The sequence below is a fragment of the Nerophis ophidion genome, linkage group LG09, assembly GCF_033978795.1.
Source record: "Nerophis ophidion isolate RoL-2023_Sa linkage group LG09, RoL_Noph_v1.0, whole genome shotgun sequence".
Lineage (NCBI taxonomy): Eukaryota > Metazoa > Chordata > Actinopteri > Syngnathiformes > Syngnathidae > Nerophis > Nerophis ophidion.
Genome location: NC_084619.1, coordinates 64,605,573 through 64,619,774, shown reverse-complemented (window position 1 = coordinate 64,619,774; position 14,202 = coordinate 64,605,573). Strand labels below are relative to the sequence as shown.

The following is a 14,202-nucleotide window of genomic DNA, read 5'->3' as shown; positions in this document are numbered from 1 at the left end:
TCGGCGTGCGTCACTAGATCAGCAACAAACTCTGAGAATTCACTAATAAAGTCCGAATAGGGCCCTGGGGGGCGGTAGATAACGGCCAGGCACAGAGGCAGAGGTGTGGCAGACTTCATAGAAAGCACCTCAAACGATTTATATTTATTATTTAAGTTAGGACTAAAGTTAAAGTTTTCGTTGTATATTAGTGCGACACCCCCTCCCCTTTTGAGGTGACGGGCAATATGCGCATTCGTATAGTTAGGAGGGGATGCCTCATTTATCGCAAAAAACTCGTCTGGTTTAAGCCAGGTTTCGCTAAGACCGATGACGTTAAGGTTGTTGTCTCTAATGACCTCATTGACTAATAACGTTTTGGGAGACAAAGATCTGATGTTTAGAAAGCCCATATTATAGGTAGTGGGCTGTTTTAAGGAGTTGTTGATGAAATTATCCGTCGTAGCAATATTAATAATGTTACGTTTATTATGCGCAGTGTACTTAAAATAATTACGACCATATCTAGGAATTGATATGACGGGAATTTTCAGATTGTCTACTTGGCGCTGCGATAAACTGAACGCATCATAATTTGCCACCTCAGTAGAGCGCATGTCTAACTCTGACGTAGTCATAGACACAGTAGAAAAAACATTTTGTGAGTTGTGTATTATTCTACGAAAATTGCTATGTGTACAGGGATCATCCAGCCTGGCGCTGGCTAGTTCTAACTTAACTGACTCCATACCCAGGCTAGCAGGCTCTGTAATTGCCTGTGACCGGGCTTGCTCTAGTGCAGTTAGTCAAATGTGGCTCAATGCGAAGTCTATGTTCCGAGACAAGAGGATAGCGCCTTCCTGGTTAGGGTGAAGGCCGTCTCTCCTCAGCAAGCCAGGTTTGCCCCAGAAAGAGGGCCAATTATCAATAAACGTAAATCCCTGTTGTCTGCAGAAGCTATCCAGCCACCTGTTAAGAGAGACTAATCTGCTATATCTCTCATCATTGCCTCTCCCAGGCAGGGGGCCAGAGACAATTACTCGATGCCTGGACATCTTTCTGGCGAGATTACAAGCCCTGGCTATGTTTCTCTTTGTAATCTCTGATTGTCTCATCCTAACGTCATTGGAGCCAACGTGTATTACTATATTCGCATAACTAGTGGTGCGGTTAGCCTGCCGTACGTGTTTACTAGACCTGTTGCGAGTTAGCTCCCTAAGATTAGCTTCAATGTCAGGTGCTCTGCCCCCGGGAATACACTTAATTGTGGCTGGTTTGCTAAGCTTTATGTTTCGGGTGATGGAGTCCCCTATGACTAAAGTGTGGTGCCCGGTAGACTGGGGTGTAGGACTAGCTAAAGGGCTAAATCTATTATGCGTCTCAACCGGTACACCGTAGCTTGTAGGCCGCTTAGGGCTGCTACAAGCTGGGCTAGTTAGCTCGCTACAGCTAACGCTAGCAGATGTGTCCGCAACATCTAAAGTTACGAAATTACACTGCTCTAACTGGCGGACACGGCTCTCTAGCAAAGCCAACCTATCCATGAGTAAAGTGCACGAAGCGCAGGAAGCCATACTCACAGAAACTTTCCGTCGCCGAGTGGGGTGCCAGCTGTCTTCGGGAAGTGATGGTCACGGTGGCGGGGGAGAAGCTTCCTTCAGACCGGCGCTGCCTTTCTCCGCTAGCCTCGTTAGCTTAGCAGCTAGCTAGCTGAGTTCCGCCGGCTGCAGGATGACGTCACTGACGTGCACTGGACTAAATTAGTCAGTTCTGCAGGGGACCACTAGGAGGTGCTCAGATTGAACCCTTTTGATTAAAAGTTGCGCAAATAGTTTTTCTAACTGCTCTGGTTTTGATTTTACGAGCCTTCAAAGAACTGCTGCGCTGATGCTGTCTCAAGATGGCCGCTTAAAAGCAGTGAGCACCAGCGTGACCACACAATGCAGAGAAGGTAGGTACTGTGCGGGTAAAGATATGATGACTGGGTGAAAGAAGGAGGCACCAGTTTGACTCCAGGATACAGAGAAGGTAGGTAATGTGCGGGTAAAGATATGTTGTCTGGGTGATGGCAGCAAGCACCAGCATGTATGGGTGAAAGAAAGAAGGACCAGTGTGACCCCAGGATTCAGGGAAGGTAGGTAACGTGCAGGTAAAGATATGTTGAATGGGTAAAGGCAGGAAAGACCAGCAAAAGTCGGTCCCGTCCATCGCTGCTTGCAGCTTTAATTAGCTCTTGTTTTTCCAAGCTAGAATTTATTTTAGTACTTATAATAACATTTGTAATATGTTGTTATTATTCTGGTCACGAGATGTAAATAAAGTATTGTTGGCGGGTTTTGGCTGGTTATTTAAAAATTTTTGTGGGCAAAATAGAGAGCCCCGTTTGACTCCATTGTGTCCATATATATATATATATATATTTTTTAGCAAATTTTAAATATGCAACCTGTGATTAATCTGATTACAACAATTTATCTATATATAACAATCATACTATTACATCAGGATCAAGCGTTACACACAGGCTGCTTTAAAAAGGGTTACGAAGATGAAAGTTAGCACAATGGAAGAAGAGCGGGAAAGTGAAAGTGAAAGTGCAAAACGTGGCGGGAGAAACAACGGGCAGCTGAGCCGAAAAAAGGAGGAGACAAGTTTCCAGGGTGCAAGTACAATCAAAAATGACATGTTTGCTCAGTTGTTGCCAATTTCCAGCGCTGTGAGGCAAGTCTGGAGGTTCTCAGCAGGTTCCTGCGTGGCCCCGGCAGCTCGGCCACGCCACTCAATCATTCTGAGAGCCTCTTTATTGGAGAACTCTAATGGCCGCCCTCCGCCATGATCTTAATGTGTGCATTAAATATTTATAAAAGCCGGGTCAATAACGCCCCATAACCAGACCCCCTCCACCCCGTGTGCCGCCCCACCTCCCCCCCTCTCTCTGCCTCTCGCTCTCAGGCACGAAGGTCAAAGGGTCAGCCAATCAAAAGGGAGCGAGCCCATATGTTGCCGCTCTTATCAAGACGCTGCTTATCTGTCAAAGGAGAGAAATATTGAAAGCAATATCGATCTGGGCCAGACTTGCCGAGGGCCACACTTCAAACATCTGCTGGTGTGGATTGTTGTATTCAGCAAGCTCCTTTTTTCTATTAGGATCCTCGGCGGCCATATTGAACGCCGGCCTCGCTATTAGCACTAGCATCAAATACACCTTGTTAGCATCTTGTTAGCATAAAACCTTCTCCTACTCAGCGGCAACAGGAAGTGCCTGCACCACCATGCTGTCCCCTGGTGGTGCTTTATGCGTACTACAGAAATTGTCATATTCAACTTAATAATGGCACCAAACAGCCAGACTATTTTTATTTCTATGGGTATAATCACTTTTTCGCCCCCAAAAATTTAAAAAATCACTTAATACATTAAGTCAGGGTCCAAAGGCTGGAACCAGGGCAGTTTTAGGTACGGCCCAATGTTCCCTCAAATTTTTCATGAGAGTATTTTCTAATATAAATGTTTTGGCCTACTTACAATGACAATAACAAATTAAAGCTGCAAGCAGCGATGGCCGGGACTGACTTTTGCTGGTCTTTCCTGCCTTTACCCATTCAACATATCTTTACCTGCACGTTACCTACCTTCCCTGCATCCTGGGGTCACACTGGTTCTTCTTTCTTTCACCCATACATGCTGGTGCTTCCTGCCATCACCCAGACAACATATCTTTATCTGCACATTACCTACCTTCTCCGTATCCTGGAGTCAAACCGGTGCCTACTTCTTTCACCCAGTCAACATATCTTTACCCGCACAGTACCTACCTTCTCTGCATTGCGTGGTCACGCTGGTGCTTCCTGCTTTTAAGCAGCCATCAGCACAGCAGTTATTTGAAGGCTCCTTTGAAGGGAGTCAGAAAAACTCTTTGCGCAACTTTTAATCAGAAGGGTTCAATCTCTTTCCTGTGCAATTTTGAAGCCGACACAACAAACACGCTCAGAGGAGATAATGTTTGAAAAAAGGTGACGGGTTTTAACAAAACTTTTGTTTTGAAGGGGTAATTGCCAAATTCTTGTTGATTTTTGCTGATGGATGTAAATGAATGAAATGTAGGTCTAAGTGAGACCTACATAGAGCTTTTTGTTTCATGTCTCTCCGACATTTCTACCGGAAGTTACAAGCAGTTTTGTCTGTTTTCTTCCTAGGAGCAGTTTTGTCTGTGTTTTATTCCTGGAGCGCATTTTTGAGTTTTGGGGATTGATTTTTTTATTTATTAGATCGCAATTTTTTCCAGTCCTGATGTGTGTGTCCAGTTTGGTGAGTTTTGAAGCATTTTAAGGGGGTCAAATTACAGCTCAAAGAGGCAAAAATTAAATTTTTTAGGAAACTTTTGTTTTGAGGGTTTTTTTGCCAACTTCCTGTTGATTTTTGCTGAAGGATGTAATTGAATGAAATGTAGGTCTAAGTCAGACCTACATAGAGGTTTTTGTTTCATGTCTCTAACGGAAGTTACAAGCAGTTTTGTCTGTGTTTTTTCCTAGGGGGCGCTAGAGCGCAATTTTGAGTTTTGTTTTTTTGATTAGATCCCAATTTTCGCCAGTCCTAGTGTGTGTTAAATTTGGTGAGTTTTGAAGCATTTTAAGGGGGTCAAATTACAGCTCAAAGAGGCGGCGCTATTATTATTTTAATAATAAAACCAAAGGGACATTCGGTCCCTAAATATATAGTTTTTCATGAGCTGTGTGCTAGTCTTGTATGTCTGGGTTGCATTAAAACATTCACATGTTGCACAATGAGATGTAAGCATGCAACTTTTTTTACAATGTGTTGCTGACATCAATTTCTATGTTTATGATTATTTGCAAAAAACAAAAAAAGTTTCTCAGTGTGAACATTAAAAAATTTGTTTTTGCAGTCTATTCAATTGAATATAAGTTGAAAAGGATCAGCAAATCATCAAATTCTCTTTTTATTTGCCATTTACACAACGTGACAACTTCACTGCTTTTGTGGTTTTGTACATTCCTGTAACTTTGTTTGTAAAATATATATTTTTATTAGTATTTCTTTAATATAATAACAACATTCCATGGTTAATATTTATAAATTAGGATGCTTAATAAATGACAGTAGAATAAGCACACAGTTGATTGATAAGTCATAGCGTAACGACCTGGAATGACCCAATTATGTGCAATGTTGGAGTTGTCCTACTTTTTGAGTGGCTGTAAACACATCACTGGCTGAGTGCCATATGTGCGCCTGTTTGCACGGCAGAAAATGCACAGGTGCACACCTTAGAGGGAACGTTGCCATAGCGATATATTTCCATCAAAAGTCCTCCTGTGACCAGGAACCTATTACTTACGGTCGTGGGCAACAACAAATACAACAAAAATTGATGTTGTGATAAAAAAAACAAAAAACTTGTTAATATTACCGTTGATATTTGTATCACCAGCTCTATCTTGTTGTATCCTCTGAGAGTGCGTGGTGTATCATTTTTCGCTAGGCATTGCCCTCCAGTGATAATGATACTTGGAAAAACTTGCACAAGTCTCTCCGTGACCTTGACCGTGTTGACACTTTTAAGAAACATTGGAAAACTTCTCTTTTTAGTTAATGCACCTTTTAAATATAATTTATAATCCACTTTGTATCCTTTTTATGATGTTTCCCCTCTGTTGTTAGGGACCAAATGTCTATTGAATTTATAGCGTTTTATTCTTTCTTCATTATTATTCTGCAGCTTTGAGCTGTAATTTGACTTCCTTAACATGCTTCAAAACTCATCAAATTTGACACACAAATCAGGACTGGTGAACATGGCAATTTAATCAAAAAAACCTAACCCCAAACTAAAAAATTGCGCTCTAGCGCCCCCTAGGAAGAAAACACAGACAAAACTGCCTGTAACTTCCAGTAGGAATGTTGTAGCGACATGAAACAACAACTTCTATGTAGGTCTCACTTAGACCTATATCTCATAAACTGACATCCTTCAGCAAAAATCAACAGAAAGTTTGCAATTTCCCCTTCAAAACAAAAGTTTTGTAAAAACACTCACCATTGCCTCTTTGAGCTGTAATTTGACCCCTTTTACATGCTTCGAAACTCACCAAACTGGACACACATCAGGACTTTCAAAAATTGCGATCTAATCAAAAAACCTAATCCCAAAACTCAAAATTGCGCTTTAGCACCCCCTAGGAATAAAACACAGACAAAACTGCTCTTAGGAAGAAAACCGACTAAACTGCCTGTAACTTCCAGTAGGAATGTCATAGAGACATGAAACAAACACCCCTATGTAGGTCTCACTTAGACCAACATTTCATATATTGACAACCCCCAGCAAAAACCAACAGGAAATTTGCAATTCCCCCTTCAAAACAAAAGTTTAGTAAAAACCGGTCACCTTTTTTCAGACATTATCTCCTCTGAGCGCGTTTGTCGTGTCGGCTTCAAACTACCACCCGATAGAGATTGAACCCTTCTGATTAAAATTTAATGAAAGAGTTTTAATTACTGCTACGGTTTTGATTGTATTAGCCTTCAAAGAACCTCTGCACCGAAAAACATTTCAAAGACAGCCGCCGTGCGCAGACACAGTGATAAAGACGTTTTTTTTTTCCCGTTTTTTTCCCGTACAGTCTGCTGCTGGTGCGCATGCACCAACATTCGTGAGGGAGGGGCTGTGATCGTCTATACCAAGATGGCTGCCAGGTGCCGTAGCTAAGCCGGTATGTTTTAAAGTTGTCGTTTGCCTGCATATCGTAAAAACATTTGTCCAATATTTTACAACTAATTGTAAACTTATAGGTGCCGACCATCAGGGCCACGTTGCGAGGAGAGAGTGTGTCGATGTTAAGATATTACACTGAGTTGGTAAGTCTATCTGTTTGCTAAAAGTAGCTACTAGCTGTACTAATGTATTTTCAATGGGCGGTTAGCATCGGGTTTTAATCCCGTTTCCTCCTATGTTACTGCTCCGATTGAATGTCTTTGTATGTCGAGTCAGTATTTTGGGTACTTACATATGGTGCCGGACTGTTGTGGCGTTTTAAGGCCATCTGCACTTTTTATGCGCCGAGTTGGTAGGTCTGTCTGTTTGCTAATAGTAGCTACTAGCCGTACCCATGTATTTTCAATGGGCGGTTAGCGTTTCATCCTATGTTTCTGCTCCGATTGAATTTATTTTTATGTCGAGTCACATTTAATAAAAAAAAACGTTATTATAGTCTTACCTTTACTTATAAATGAAGTCCATGTGCAGTTCCTTCTGATCAAAAGCATCGATAACTTGTTTATAGAAGTCTTCCTTAACTTTCTTCAGTTTTAAAAGTCCCTCTGTCTTGATGAAGAGCTTCCTTTATTACCCCCTGCTTCGATTGAAAGTGCAGTTTAGAAAACTGTTTTATTTTAGATATGTTATCCTCCATGTTAAAAGTGCATGCGAGAGGAAAAAAATAAACGATCGCTGCTCACTCTTGCTGCTTGTTGTCACTTCTTCTGCAGCCGAGTAGTCGCAAGAAGGATCACTAGCGCCCTCTACCACCAGGAGGCGGGAGTCATTTAATGACTCATATTTGACACACGCAGCTACGGTATATTAACAAAACATAGCTGATCACTGTTCTTTTTAGCATATTCAATAGCTTGGACCTTATATCCTACTGAATAGCTCTTAATCGTCTTTGCTTTATGCGAATTCAAATAATTGAAATCAGCCTCCTCTATTTTGAAAATGATGACAGGGGAAGTGTCACTCGTGACGTGACGAGTTTGACCCGGCGGAAATTCTAGACATGCGCTAATAAAAATAATATTTTGCGAAACGAGTTTGACCCGGCAGTAATTCTAGGCAGGCGCATACTATATACCCGGCGACAATTCAAGGAAATATGGTATGCAACATTTTTTAAAAAGTGCACTTCCCCTTTAAGAATAAATGTCACACATGAAGATGAAAACTTCCGGATGATGTTTTGCACAAGAATCGTGCACGGCGACTAACAGCCTCGTTTTTAGCGAGTGCCGCTGTCCATTTGATTATGGCTGGTACGATAAATATTCCTTCATTAGCCGGGTTAATGGCGGCGTCTCCACGGGCGACTCGGCCGCCTTATAGGTGACCATCGGCGCGGGCGTTCAGGTGAGAGATTGCACGCGGACGATAGCGCGCACACACAAAAGCTTCGGCGGGACAATGAGGCAGTCAATGGAGAGCTGCTGGTTGAAAGAGCCACAATGGCCGTGCATGCTGGGAATTGGGTATAAAGGAGCGAAACCTTCACGGAGGCCATGGAGGACACGCATTCAGAAAGGAGGTTTTGTTTGCGCTTTATCAAGCCGCACTTTCCCAGGAGGAACAACAATTCCACCTGACCTTAAAAGCGGAATATTAGCTTACGCATCCGCTCTGAGGACTTTAATGGCAGCTTTGTGCTCGTGCGGGCCGGACCAGCGCCATCAGGACAGAAACGTGACAATAGTTGATGTCCGACTGCTGACCCGGCATATTTGTGGAGAGAAAACTAACTGCTTTGACTCAACTTTGCGAAGGTCTGACCTGTTTGTTACACCAACTAACATCCGAGTGCTGCATGGTTACGCCAAATAACATCTAATAATAATATATACCGTATTTCCTGGAATTGCCGCCGGGTATATAGTATGTGCCTGCCTAGAATTACTGCAGGGTCAAACTTGTTTCGCCAAATAATTAGCGCATGCTTAGCATTACCGCCGGCTCAGGATTAACGCCGGGTCAAACTCGTTTCGCAAAATATTATTTTTATTAGCGCATGTCTAGGATTTCCACCGGGTCAAACTCGTCACGTCACGACTTTCCACCGGGTCAAACTCGTCACGTCATGTGTGACACTTCACCTGTCATCATTTTCAAAACGCAAGAGTCTGATTTCAATCATTTGAAATCACAAAAAGGGAATAATATTACGAACTATTAAGTAGGATTTAAGCTCCAAGCTATTGAATATGCTAAAAAGAACAGTAAGCATCTATGTTTTATTAATATATCGTAGCTACGTGTGTCAAATATGAGTCATTAAATGACTCCCGCCTCCTGGTGGTAGAGGGCGCTAGTGATCCTTCTTGCGACTACTCGGCTGCAGAAGAAGTGACAACAAGCAGAAAGAGTGAGCAGCGATCGTTTATTTTTTTCCTCTCGCTTGCACTTTTAACATGGAGGATTACATATCTAAAATAAAACAGTTTCCTAAACTGGACTTTCAATCGAAGCAGGAGGTAATAAAGGAAGCTTTCCATCGAGACAGAGAGACTTTTAAAACTGAAGAAAGATAAGGAAGACTTCTATAAACAAGTTATCGATGCTTTTGATCAGAAGGAGCTGCGCATGGACTTCATTTATAAGGAAAGGTAAGACCATAATAAAAAAATGTTTAATTAAATGTGCTTTTCATGATGGTATCCTTACATCACACTCAAATTTATAAGTGCAGGCCTGAATTTACCGCATGCCTTTGGTAAGCGCCGGAGTGAGAAGAAGTTTTAAAAATAATTAGCGCATGCTTGCCTTTACCGCATGCCTTTGGTAAATGCTGGAGTGAGAAGAGGTTTTAATAAATTAGCGCCCCGGCGACAATTCAAGGAAATATGTAGAAGATTTTATTTGTAAAAGCACTTTACAATGAGTAAACAACCTCAAACTGCTAAAGTGTATTAAAAATAAAAACATGATAAAATTAAATAAAAATAAAAACTGGAACAGCCAAATAGGTAGAACTAGCACTCATATATCTAAAAAAAAAAAAAAAAAAGGAGTTTTAAGCCTTTTTTAAAAGCGTCCACAGTCTGTGGTGCCCTCAGGTGGTCAGGGAGAGCGTTCCACAGAATGGAGGTTGGAGGAGGTTAGTCTGTCCAGAGCGGGGGTGTCGTGTGGAGGATTTGGGGGTGAGCTGTTCTTCCAGGTAAAAGGGGTTGGGGGGGTTTAGTAGGGAGACTTTGTATTCAATCCTGAGTGGAACAGGAAGCCAGTGAAGGGATTTGAGAACTAGTGTGATTTGGTCCTATTTCCACACTCTCATCAGTTAGTAAACAGACAAAGACTCCTAATTAGTCAGCTGATGTATGCAGTAACATATTGTGTCATTTATAGACCTATTATTTTGTCTACATAATGAGGGACAAACTGTAAAAATTAATTATTAATCAACTTGTTCATTTACTGTTAATATATGCTTATTTTCTGTTTCAACATGTTCTATCTACACTTCTGTTCAAATGTAATAATCACTTATTCTTCTCTTCTTTGATACTTTACATTAGTTTTGGATGATACCACACATTTAGGTATCGATCTGATACCAAGTAGTTACAGGATCATACATTGGTCATTGGCCCGGTATTTTTCAGAGGCGGCATAATACCGAAAATGATTCATTAGTATCGCGGTACTATAATAGTATCGTGATACCATACAACCCTAATACATACATTTAAAACAAATCTGTTATTATAAATTAACATATATATTATATTTTATCCTTTTGCCATATTTTCAACTGTTGCTGCTTTTTGTACAATGTACTTTGTCGAGATTTTTTCAAGTGTTTACAGACTTTTAATGACTTTTTGTATGAAAAAAATAAAAATAGCAACAAATCTAGCATTTTTTTCTGGTGTTATTATAAAATGTATTAATCGTTAGAGATTCTACGTCTGTCCCTGACTAACTTATGACGTCACACTTGCTTGGCGATGTTGCTCTAGTTTATCTTTCTCTTCTTCACTGTCCTCTTAATATTTGCACATTTTGTAGCTGGTTGTCCACGGGTATATCTGCGATATATATTAAAATCACAGCCACATCACAGACATGCTGACAACGCTCCAGACAATGGTGCCTTTTCTTTACATTTGATTTCACTAGTGCGGATTTCGGTGGTCAGGTTTTTGGTACATCACTTGGATTTGGGGGTGAGCTGTTATTTGAGGTAGAGGGGTTGGGGGGGGGGGGGGGGGGGGGGTTGCACAAATAATGGGTTGTATATATTTATCAATTGATACTGTAACGACCAGCTGGTGTTAATGTTTTATGTTTGTGTGGTTTTGATTTAATGTCAGTTTTCCCCATGTTTACAAACACACTGCCCGTGCCTGAAAGGTGATTGGCGGAGAATGAGGAAGTGTTGTTGTGTGTCCGGGGAAGCGCGGATTCACGAGACAAAAGTGTTTGCACGGGAGGTAAAACCTGTTGGAATGTTGCCGTACGATTGGCACTAAAAGTTAAAAATGGCGTCGGATTTTGCGTGATTTCTTATGGGGGCTATAATACATTTTATCATCACAATGTTCCCGTTCTGTTAAAAAGCCATTAAAACAGTTAATCACTTTTTAAAATGAAAAACTAGCAACAAATCTCGCACATTTTTGTGGTGTTGTTGTAGAATGTACTCTTGTTGAGAGACTCTATTCATGTCCCTTCATGTCTTGCACGGGAGGTAAAACCTGTTGGAATTGGTAATAAAAGTTAAAAATAGCGTCAGACTTTGAGATTTCTTCTGGGGGCTATAATATATTATATTACTTTAATTTGTTTTGAAGTTTAAAAAAAAACACATTTTCAAGGTGTGGCCGTAGTAAAAATCCTCATCCAATTACATTAAGGGTAAACCCTGTGAATAATGACAGGTTATGTTATTTACCTAAAATCATATTTATGCATAATTATATAGATTTTTTTCAGAAATGTTTTGTAATTTTATTTTTATTTTTTTAAATCACACCAAATTATTTAGGGGGCTTGATAATAATTTTTTTTCCCAAAAAATGCTCAGTCTTTCAGAAGAAAGGATGGGGCGAGGTACACCCCTTTGTCCACAAATGTGTGATCAAATAGTCAAACAGTTTAAGAACTAAGTTTGTCAAAGTGCAACTGCAAGAAATTTAGGGATTTCAACATCTACGGTCCATAATATCATCAAAAGGTTCAGAGAATCTGGAGAAATCACTCCACATAAGCGGCATGGCCGGAAACCAACATTGAATGACCGTGACCTAACATCCCTCAGACGGCACTGTATCAAAAACCGACATCAATCACTAAAGGATATCACCACATGGGCTCAGAAACACTTCAGAAAACCACTGCCACTAAATACAGTTCCTGTAAGTGCAAGTTAAAGCACTACTATGCAAAGCGAAAACCATTTATCAACAAAACCCAGAAACGCCGCCAGCTTTGCTGGAACTAAGCTCTTCTAAGATGGACTGCTGCAAAGTGGAAAAGTGTTCTGTGGTCTGACGAGTCCACATTTCAATTATTGGGGGGAAACTGTGGACGGGGGAAACTTGTTTCTTACTATTTTGAACCTGTGCTATGTAGCAGTGGGCGCTGCTTCCTGTTCTAGGGTAATCATGTATGTCATGTACTAACATTTAATATCTACCTGTTTTGATCATTTTAAGCATTATTTCCATTTCAGTTCCCATTTAATAAGTCAAAAAGTGGCCAAAACAGGTAGATATTAAATGTTAGTACATGACATATATGATAACCCTAGAACAGGAAGTGCCGCCCACTGCTACATAGCACAAGTTCAAACCAGTAAAAAACAAGTTATTGGCCAGTTTTTTGACTTATTAAATAGGAACTGAAATTGAAATGAATGCCTAAAAGGCTCAAAACAGGTAAATATTAAATGTTACTACATGACATATATGATAACCCTAGAACAGGAAGCGGCGCCCACTGCTACATAGCACAGGTTCTAACCAGTAAGAAACAAATTGTTGGCCACTTTTTGACTTATTAAATGGGAACTGAAATGGAAATTAATGCTTAAAATTATCAAAACAGGTAGATATTAAATGTTAGTACATGACATATATGATAACCCATTTAATAAGTCAAAAAATGTGGCCAACAACTTGTTTCTTACTGGTTTGAACCTGTGCTATGTAGCAGTGTGTGCTGCTTCCTGTTCTAGGGTAGTCATATATGTCATGTACTAACCTTTAATATTTACCCGTTTTGATAATTTTAAGCATTAATTTCAATTTCAGTTCCCATTTAATAAGTCAAAAAAGGTGGTCAACAACTTGTTTCTTATTGGTTTGGACCTGTGCTATGTAGCAGTGTATGCTGCTTCCTGTTCTAGGGTAGTCATATATGTCATGTACTAACATTTAATATTTACCTGTTTTGAGCCTTTTAGGCATTCATTTCAATTTCAGTTCCCATTTAATAAGTCAAAAAAGTGGCCAACAATTTGTTTCTTACTGGTTAGAACCTGTGCTATGTAGCAGTGGGCTCCGCTTCCGGTTCTAGGGTTATCATATATGTCATGTAGTAACATTTATAATAACAATACTTACTTGTTTTGATTGTTTTAAGCATTAATTTCAATTTCAGTTCCCATTTAATAAGTAAAAAAAAATGGCCAACAACTTGTTTCTTACTGGTTTGAACCTGTGCTATGTAGCAGTGGGCACCACTTCCTGTTCTAGGGTTATCATATATGTCATGAAGTAACATTTATAATATTTCATATTTACCTGTTTTGATCATTTTAAGCATTCATTTCAATTTCAGTTCCCATTTAATAAGTCAAAAAAAGTGGCCAACAACGTGTTTCTTACTATTTTGAACCTGTGCTATGTAGCAGTGTGTGCTGCTTCCTGTTCTAGGGTTATCATAAATGTCATGCACTAACATTTAATATTTACCTGTTTTGAGCATTTTAGACATTAATTTCATTTTCAGTTCCCATTTAATAAGTAAAAAAAGTGGCCAACAACTTGTTTCTTACTGGTTTGAACCTGTGCTATGTAGCAGTGTGTGCTGCTTCCTGTTCTAGGGTAGTCATATATGTCATGTACTAACATTTAATATTTACCCGTTTTGATCATTTTAAGCATTAATTTCCATTTCAGTTCCCATTTAATAAGTCAAAAAAGGTGGCCAACAACTTGTTTCTTACTGGTTTGAACCTGTGCTATGTAGCAGTGGGCGGCACTTCTTGTCCTAGGGTTATCATATATGTCATGTAGTAACATTTAACATTTACCTGTTTTGAGCATTTTAGGCATTAATTTCATTTTCAGTTCCCATTTAATAAGTCAAAAAGTGGCCAACAACTTGTTTCTTACTGGTTTGAACCTGTGCTATGTAGCAGTGGGCGCCACTTCCTGTTCTAGGATTATCATATATGTCATGTACTAACATTTAATATCTACCTGTTTTGA

The 14,202-nt window shown here is 40.1% G+C and overlaps 1 protein-coding gene across 6 annotated transcripts in view; it reads right to left on the bottom strand.

The window, feature by feature from the left end:
- Positions 1-14,202, bottom strand: part of mgmt (O-6-methylguanine-DNA methyltransferase) — a 222,670-nt gene that overhangs the window by 43,521 nt on the left and 164,947 nt on the right. Inside the window, exon 6 of one of the 6 annotated variants that reach the window (XM_061911571.1) lies at positions 9,686-9,969. The exons of 2 other annotated variants lie outside the window; for them this stretch is intronic. In XM_061911571.1, coding sequence (XP_061767555.1) covers positions 9,819-9,969 — 151 coding nt within the window. In that variant the 3' untranslated portion in view covers positions 9,686-9,818. Of the gene's footprint in view, positions 1-9,685; positions 9,970-14,202 lie in introns of those variants that run through there. 3 more of the 6 variants (XM_061911573.1, XM_061911570.1, XM_061911572.1) reach the window with 3 other exon arrangements.